Genomic DNA, 9484 nt, shown 5'->3' with positions numbered 1-9484 from the left:
TTCAGTTAATAGCAGCCTCCTGGCTTGGTAGACCATCTTCTCACCCTTTTTTGCCTTTCAACTGTTCCCTCTCTCCTGGATCTTTACCATCCACAAATATTTCCTAGTAAACAAGAAAAATAAGAAGACAAAGAAGAAAAAAAAGAAAACAAAAAAAATCCCTTAACCTCATAAATTGTTCTTTTTTTCGGGGGGGGGGGGTACCGGGGATTGAACTCAGGGGCACTCAACCACTAAGCCACATTCCTAGCCCTATTTTGTATTTGATCAAGGTACCTGTCTTAAACTACTTACTCTTTTTTTGGTACTAGGGATTTAACCCAGGAGCGGTTAACCACTGAGCCACATCCCTCCAGCCTACCCCACCCTTTTTTAAATTTAGAAACAAGATTTTGCTAAATTGCTGAGGCTGATTTGATCCACCTTCTTCAGACTCCTAAACCTCTGGGATTACAGGTGGGCACCACTACCTTTGCTTTTGGTACTGGAGATTGAACTCATGGACACTCAACCACATCTCCAGCCCTATTTTGTATTTTATTTAGAGACAGGCCTCATTATTGTGGAGGCTGGCTTTGAACCCTTGATCCTCCTGTCTCAACCTCCCAAACTGACGGGATTACAGATGTGTGCCACCGCCCAGCTCAAAACTTTTTTTTTTTTTAACATTTTAATTTTATTTATTTTATTTTATTTAGAGACAAAGTCTCACTGAGTTGCTTAGCACCTTGCTTTTGCTAAGGCTGGCTTTGAACTTGAAAGGACACTTTCAGAGTGCACATGAAGTTCCAGGACCACACCACACACACAGAAGATTTATTGTCAGTAACAGGAAGCATACCCACAAGGCTGTCCCTCCAAGGAGAGCAGCATCCTGTGGGCACTTACAGAGCAGCTTTATAGCCTGCAAGAGGAATCTCATAAGCTGTTCAGGAGTTTAAACTGAGGTGAGGTTGATCGTTTTATAGGCACACGTTCTTAATGAGAAGTTAAGCAGCACTGCCTCAGAATCAAAACTTTGGAACCTCTAGATAAAATGGCTCCTGATCTAAAATGGCAAATCCAATGACAATATTGATCTGATGTCAATAGAACTCGAGATTCTCCTCCCTCAGCCTCCTGAGCCACTGGGATATAGGCATGTGCCACTGCCTGGCTCATACCTTTTTTTTTTCTTTTAGTTGTAGATGGACACAGTACCTTTATTTTATTTATTTTTATGTGGTACTGAGGATTGAACCCAGTGCCTCACATGTGCTAGGCAAATACTCTATAACTGAGCCACAACTCCAGCCCCATAACTACCTATTCTTAACACATTCTAATTCATTGTTTAAAGAGGAACCCAAGACTGGTTGGTTAGTCATGGTGCTAGCCTGCAATCCCTGCTATTCAGTAGACTGAGGCAGGAAGATTGTAAATTCAAGGCCAGCCTTAGCAATTTAGCCAAGACCTGTCCAAATAAATAAATAAACAAATAAATAAATAAAATAGGACTGGAGATGTAGCTCTGAGATAGAGTACCCCTGGGTTCAACCCATTACAAAAAAGAAAAGAAGAAAAAAAAAACAGAGTGTGCAATTTAAAAGATTAATTTTATCTTGTCATTTCTTTCTTTAAAACATTCCAGGGCTGGGGTTGTGGCTCAGTGGTAGAGTGCTCTCCTAGCATGCATGGGGCACTGGGTTCAATCCTCAGCACCACATAAATGTAAAATAAAGATATTGTATCCACCTAAAACTTAAAAAAAAAAATTCCAAAGGCTTCCTGCTCACTATAAATAAGCCCTGCAGAATTAGCTCTCTCCTTCTACCTTGTCTTTTCTCTCCCTGTGAGTTTCAGTGTACCACTGCCTCATCTGTTTCTGGAACTTACCAGAACCTTTTTCACTTTTACTCTTCCCTAACTTGTTCTTAATATAAGTCTATTAAGTCTATTAAGTCAGCCATAATAGACTTAAAAAAAATAAAAAAAAAAAGTCCAATATCTTAACATGGCCTATCTTGGCCTCAGAAAATTTAGTCCTTACTGACCTCTCTATTCTTTCCCCATTCCATGCTCTTTATTTCCATGGTCTGATTGTATCTGAATTATTTTATTTTATTGGTGCTGGGGATTGAACTCAGGGGCACTCAACCACTGAGCCACATCCCCAGCCCTATTTTGTATTTTATTAAGAGACAGGGTCTCACTGAGTTGCTTAGCACCTTGCTTTTTTGCTGAGGCTGGCTTTGAACTTGAGATCTTCCTGCCTGAACCTCCCAAACTGCTGGGATTACAGGCATGTGTATTCAAATTATTTTGATTATTCTAACAGTTCAGGCTTTTGCCTACCCGAGCCTCTATACCCAAGCCTCTATAAATTTTACTGCATACACCCCTATCCCAGAAGAAAGCTCTTTCAGTTTAGGTAATTTCCACTCATTTTTCAAATTTCTTTTTAAACTTCCACACTCATCATTTCCACTCCTCAGATCTAATTGTTTTAGTTAATATAACATCCTGGGCTTCCTCTTTATTAGAACTTCACAACTTCAGATTCATTTCAAATGACTGGCTTTCCCATTACATTGTGAGCTCTATGATGGAGGGATCCCATCGACCATATTATTTATCATCTACATGGTGCCTCACCCAGAGTAGCTGCTCTATCTCACCTTTTGTTGATGAATTGATCCTTCTAATGCCCAATATATAAAAAAATAAGCTATGATTGAAACCGAGGGGAGTTAGCCTACAGTACATCACTGTATGCACATGTTCTTCCAGACACAGTTTTTTTCCTCCTCTAGAGGGCCTCCAAGGAATCCACTGGCTCTAAATAACAGAGTTTGGAAAACATGAATTAGACTCTCAAAATTTGAAGAGCCTAAATTAACAAAATACCAGTAGGGAGATTAAATTGTTATTTTATCTGTGGAAGATTTGGCATCTTTTATTCCTCAACTAGGCATAAAAAGTGACAGGAAGATGACACTCATGTTTCTGACTCCAGTAACAGAATAGATTATAGGAACATATTGTAGTACAGAGAATATCTAAGGGACAGATTTGAAACTCATTTTATAAATGTTGAGTATATGCCACCTATGAGATGGTGAAGTGGAAATATCCAGAAATCCTTTGTTTTTTTCATTGGTTAAAAGGCGTATAACAATTTTGCTTAAAGGACAGAATTAGAATACCGTATATGAAAATGATTTGCAAATACAAGAGTTTTATATATTAGCTATTACTTACCAATTTTTTTTTCTAGGAAACAGCCTCTGTATAAAAAGCTTCCCTGTTGGGCTGGGGTTGTGGCTCAGTGGTGGAGCATTCAACTAGCACGTGTGAGGCACTGGGTTTGATTCTCAGCACTGCATACAAATAAATAAAATAAAGGTATTAGGTCACTGGGGTACTGCCCTCAGATGGGATTATGGAATGAGTTTTATAAATGAATTTTCACAAGAACAAGTTATTACAAAAAGGCCAAACAAGACCCCTGAATCTCTCTGGCTTCCTATTTCCTGTGATATCTTCTCCATAGGTCCTGCCATCTTGGTGTCATCTTCCATGAGACTGTCACTGGGAGTCAAACTAATAGTCATCAGATCTTAGACTTTCAGCTTCCAAAACTGTGAGTTAACTAAAAATCTTTTAAGTACCCAATTTTGGGTATCTTGTTATAGCAACAGAAAACTGATTAACACATGGGTAGTATCATTTACCTGTATTTCCCTTAAGTTTGACCTCTCTTAATTCTGTTATCAACCCTGACTTATGCACTATCATTATTCCTGCTTTCAAATGTGGAAACTAAGGTGTGGAGAGGTTAAATCTCTTATCTCAAGTGTTAGCCAGGCGTTTTGGCACATTCTTGTAATCCCAGCTACTAGGGGACTGAGGCTGGAAGACTGTTAGTTGGAACCAATCAACTAGGCAAATTAGTTAGACGCTGTCTTAAAAAAAAAAAAAAAGAATAAAAGACAGGCTTGATGATGCACTCCTGTAATCCCATCGGCTCAGGAGGCTGAGACAGGACGATTTTGAGTTCAAAGCCATCCTCAGCAAAAGTGAGGCCCTTAGCAACTCAGTGAGACCCTGTTTCTAAATAAAATACAAAATAGAGCTGGGGATGTGGCTCAGTGGTCGAGTGCCCTGAGTCCAATCCCCAGTACCAAAAAAAAAAAAAGTTTTAGAATGGTAGAGTGTGGTCAGTACACTCTAAATCAGTCTACGATCTATGATTAATTGTCTTCGATTTGTACAGCTTGTTAATAAAATATATAGAAACATTACAGAAAGGAGTAAATGTAAAATGGGTTTACCTTAACCTCTAGTGGGGATATCAAGAGGATTAGCCCTGAGGCGCTAAATACTGAAAGCTAGTCATGAGAAGTAGTAGAAAATTTTGATCTCACTGTATACCGTCATCCCTCCTGGAAGATGTCGCGGGCTGGACGGGGGGCGGGTGGGATGGGGTGGGGTGGGGTGGTAAGGGGAGCGGTGCCTAAGGTAGTAGGGGACATCTGCAGAACAGAGGTAGATGGGAGGAAATCTGAGAAATGGAAAGCACCAAATGTAACTTTCCTGAGTCACAACTAGAAACTGTCCTCTTCGTGTTTACGAGAACATTGAGGCCCACTGCACCCCCAGACTAGGTTGCTAGCTGAGGAATTTCCATAGAACTGGGAAAGCGCCTCCGCTACCTAGCGTCAAACTGAGCCGTCTCTCTGGGCAACCCAAAAAAGGCGTGGCTTGAGGATTAGTCCCTCCCCCTTATCACCAACTTAGAAGACGATTGGTCCGGAGGTGGGTGGCGCCTCAGGGAGGCGGATCTAGGAGCTCAGTTCCGGCTCGCGCCGCCATTTTGGCTTGTGTGAGCTTTTTGGACGTTCTGATTGTGTCCTCTCTCTGGGTTGGTTCTGCAGACCACAGGCTCGGGGCCCGCGTTCGAGTGTCAGGTTGGAGCCGGGAAACGCCCCTAGTGGTAGCGGCGGCGGGGGCAGGATGAGCGCGGAGGCGGCGGACCGGGAGGCGGCCACCTCCAGTCGGCCCTGCACCCCGCCGCAGACCTGCTGGTTCGAGTTCCTGCTGGAGGAGTCGTTGTTGGAGAAGCATCTGCGCAAGCCCTGCCCGGGTAAGCGTGGCACCTGCAGCCCTGGGGGGCGGGACACGCCCCGGCCTCCCTCCACTCAGGTTTTCTGGGCCCCCCGAAGCTTGTCAGGGCCTGTAGCTAACCCCCTTATATTAAATATCCCTGGGCCGGGGTGCCGCCGTGGGGCGTCGCAGAGGCCCTTTCGCCCTCTGTAGGTCCTTTTTTACTGTTTGGGGTTTTAGTACGGGTCTGGCGGTGCTTTGGGTCGGGGATGCTGGCCGGAACCCCCCACCCGCGGTGCTGGAGGTTGAACCTAGGGGCGCTCAACTCACTGAGCTACGTCCCCAGCCCTGTTTTGGGATAGGTTGTCACTGTTTCCCAGACCGGCCTCGAACTTCTGATCCTCTTGCCTCAGCTCCCCGAGAAACTGGGTTAAGGGGTGCGACACCGCACTAGGAACCCGAACCCTCTTTACGAAACCTAGGGCGGTATAAATTCAGGGAGGTGGAGAGGAATCCGTTTTGATGCTGAGCCCGACGCTAGTTATTATCTTGGGTTCTTCTTTAACTCTTGTTCTTCAGTGAGAGAATTTTATATTCCAAAGCTGGCTGCGGGTTAAAAATCTTTGAAAGCAGGTACTGCTACATAGTTACAAGGTGGTTATTACATAGTGATGATAATGCTTAATATCCCACTTAAATGGGCTTTATGGGAGAAGGAGAAAAACTTCAGGCATTTCTGGAAAGAGGTATTGGTATGAAAACCTAAGTTTCTTCCCTTAGTTCAAATCCAAATATAGATTGAATCTAACAGGCAGTCCTTAACTAAAGGTCGTCTTCAGAGACTAGTCTGAGAAATTAGTGTACTTTATATAGGCAGACTGTGCTATGTCTTTTTTAGTTCATTCCATTTGACAAAATTGCTTCCCAGAAGCCAGGCACCGTGCTTAATTCTTTATATGTGTCATCTGGGTTAATTCAGTCTTCAGAATAATCCTGCCAGGTAGGTGGTATTATTCTTTTTTTTGCATTGGAGGGAGCAGGTGCTGAGAGGTAACTTGATGGAGATTCCTCTAATTGTCAACTCATTAGTTTACAGCCTGCACCTCTTTCCTCTAATTGGCATTGGTCATTTGCTGAACTGGGAATAACTACTAGGTTCTTACCTGTGAAGTGTTCTTCTGTACTAATGTTCCTTGCCCATTCTTCTAGATCATCTCCTTTAGCCCTCAGATGTATTTCTTATATATTGTATTCCTTAGTCTTTATAGTTGTACAGTTGTTTGGATTCCTTTTATGGCATAACAAAACAGTACAGTGAATTCTTTTTGTGTATCCATAATTAAAACTTAAATTTAAAAATTTATTTTCTTTTAAATCCTAGATCCTGCACCAGTTCAACTTATAGTTCAGTTTTTGGAACAGGCTTCCAAACCTTCAGTTAATGAACAAAACCAGGTTCAACCTCCACCTGATAACAAGAGAAATCGTATTTTAAAACTTCTTGCTCTTAAAGTTGCTGCACATTTGAAGTGGGACTTGGACATATTAGAGAAAAGGTATAAAGATCTACATGAAATTTCATTTGGAGTACTATTTTGATACTTTTGTTTATTTCTGTGTATGTATTTAGGATATTGGCTTTTAAAATGAAAATTTTCTTCCTGTATTTTCTTGGTAAAATATGCAGGTATTTTTCAGAAAGTACGAAATATATTTAAAGTAGGGTGTGTATTGAGTCCCAGCATTTGGAGGCTAAGGTGGGAGGACCAGAAAAAAACCAAAATTATTTTCTTTCATCCCCTTCTTCTCAGTTTAAAAGAAATACTTTATAGGAAATAGGGAAAAGTTCAGGAAAGAAAGAATTCTAGAGAGAAGTACTTTTTAACATTTTTCTTGTTCTTTGTATGTTTTTGTTTTATCAGTGCTGGAAATTGAACTCCAAGCATGTTAGGCAAGTGGTTTAAACTACACCACGCCCTAGCCCTTTATATTTTTCTCTTTTTGGTACTGAGGATACCCAGAGACACTTTACCACTGAGCTACATCTTCAACTCTTTTTTGAGACAGAGTCTCTCTAAGTTGCTTAGGGCCTCACTCTGTTGCTGAGGCTGACTTTGAATTTATAATCCTCCTGCCTCAGTTTTCCAATCTCTGGGATTACAGGAATGCACCACTGCGCTCAGCTCCCATTTTCGTTTTTGTGATTATATTTTGTGTACTGTTTTTTTTTTTTTCACTTAACATATCATTAACTGTTTCTTCATTGACATTCATTTTGTTTGTTTCTAGTTTTTCACTAATATAAATCCCAAGCCCTTAAATATCTGTGCCCACAAACTTTATCTGTATTTTGAGTTATTTTTTAGGATTTTAAATTGCTTGATCATGTGATATAGCCACCCCCCCCCCTTCTAGAGATCAAACCTAAGGCCTCTCTTGTGCTAGGCAAGTATTCTATCACTGCATACAACCCCAGCCCTCCAGACAAGATAGTTGGATTGTTGATGATAATAAGCAAATTTAAAATATTTAGATGTGGAATTTGTACAGTGATTTTGTTAAAAGTTCATTTTTCTGAGATATAATCTAAAATATTTACAATTTGGGAAGTGGAAATTAGAGTAGAAATGAAACATGATGGTCTTTAGTTGATAATTGTGGAAAGTGGATGATGCAGATTCATTTTATTCTACTTTATGTGTATGTTTCTTTTTTTTTTCCTAATAATTTAAAGTTTAAAAAGTTATTTTGAAATGTGATAGATTTGACCTTTTGGAACAATGTAATTAATCATCACTTTATTTTTAGTGATGATTTAGAATTGTGTATTTGTTGCTTCTTAAGCACTAACATGCAAACATGTATCTTTTGCTTCTTTTAAGTTTGTCTGTTCCAGTATTGAATATGTTACTTAATGAACTGCTCTGCATCAGTAAAGTTCCTCCTGGGACAAAGCATGTAGACATGGATCTGGCCACGTTACCCCCAACCACTGCCATGGCTATACTTCTCTACAATAGATGGTAAATTATTTCATAAACCCAAAATGTTCTGGGAAACCTCTGTTTAATTGCACTCTGGCTTTCAGGCGTGTCTTTTTAAGGTTCTCCTGCCCTAGGGGATTCTCAGAGGATTTTTGGAGCTATGAGTATAGAGCAAATTTGTGAATGTGTATATTAAAAGCATGCTGCTTAAAATGTGTGTGTGTGTGTGTGTGTGTGTGTGTGTGTGTGAACATAAATAACATGTCAAAACTTCAGAGAATTTATGCTACAAATCTTCTAAGTAGTATTTGAAACAATTGAAGTGACATTTATTGGTATATTAAATTTTATTTTTTCTTGTCTTCAGGGCAATTAGGACAATTGTTCAAAGTAGTTTTCCTGTCAAACAAGCAAAACCTGGACCCCCTCAGTTAAGTGTGTAAGTTGGCGTATATGACCTTTGTTTGACATTTTTTAAATCAGAATTTTAAAAAATTTAGCAAGTTTTAAATAACCTGTGTTATAGAGGAAGAGGAGCAGAGGGCCTGCATAAAGGTTTATTTGGAAGAGTTAGAAGGTTGGAGAATCAAATAGTGCTCTAGAAATCTAGGATAGAGAGCTCTACAGAGCATTTTAAGAATGCCATTCATCAGAAAGTAGTGTTTATTTTTTTGTCAAATTCAAAGCTTATTACAAAAATTTGAACATGAAGTTTTAATTCTTAAGTTTCAGGTAGCAGTTTATCCTCATTTACTGATCTAAAGCACAGTTTCTAACTTTACAGAAATGAACTTTTGTTAGTAAGTTTTGTCTTGAAAGTTTTTTTAAAAAATTTTTTAAATATATTTTTATTTATTTATTTATTTATTTATTTTTATGTGGTGCTGAGGATCGAACCCAGGGCCTTGCACCCAGGGCCTTGCACCTAGGGCCTTGCACTCACCTATGCCGCTGAGCCATAACCCCAGCCCCGTTGTTTTAAATAAATATTTTTTAGTTGTAGTTGACACATTACCTTTATTTATTTTTATGTGATGCTGAGGATCGAAACCAGGGCCTCGAACATGCTAGGTAAGCGCTCTACCGCTAAACCACGACCCCAGCCCCTTGAGAAAGTTTTGTTATTCAAGACAAATGAGAAAATACTGGTAAATTAATGAGCTTCCATAAGAGAAAGTATTTTTTTTTGTGTGTTTTTTTAAGCATGAAAAGTAGTAGCATTAAAATACTTAAACTTACCTTAAAGAATGATGCTTTTCAATTCAGAATTTTTCAGTCTTGAGAGTAACATTTGAATGATTTTCCATCATTTCTCTTTTAGTATGAATCAGATGCAACAGGAGAAAGAGTTAACAGAAAACATTTTGAAAGTGGTAAGTATTGGCATTAGTTACATTGTAACAGTAGTGGAACAC

General features: G+C 39.7%; 1 protein-coding gene across 2 annotated transcripts in view; it reads left to right on the top strand.

The window, feature by feature from the left end:
• Positions 1-4827: 4827 nt before the first annotated feature.
• Ints8 (integrator complex subunit 8) overlaps positions 4828-9484 on the top strand; it is an 83097-nt gene continuing 78440 nt past the window's right edge. For both annotated transcript variants that reach the window (XM_040293845.2, XM_005328666.5), the window contains exons 1-5: positions 4828-5125; positions 6467-6641; positions 7968-8108; positions 8437-8508; positions 9391-9442. In XM_040293845.2, the coding sequence (XP_040149779.1) occupies positions 4996-5125; positions 6467-6641; positions 7968-8108; positions 8437-8508; positions 9391-9442 (570 nt within the window). In that variant the 5' untranslated portion in view covers positions 4828-4995. The remainder of the gene's footprint in view (positions 5126-6466; positions 6642-7967; positions 8109-8436; positions 8509-9390; positions 9443-9484) is intronic.

Source organism: Ictidomys tridecemlineatus, chromosome 7, assembly GCF_052094955.1.
Source record: "Ictidomys tridecemlineatus isolate mIctTri1 chromosome 7, mIctTri1.hap1, whole genome shotgun sequence".
NCBI classification, from domain to species: Eukaryota; Metazoa; Chordata; class Mammalia; order Rodentia; family Sciuridae; genus Ictidomys; species Ictidomys tridecemlineatus.
This window is presented reverse-complemented; position numbering and strand designations above follow the sequence as displayed.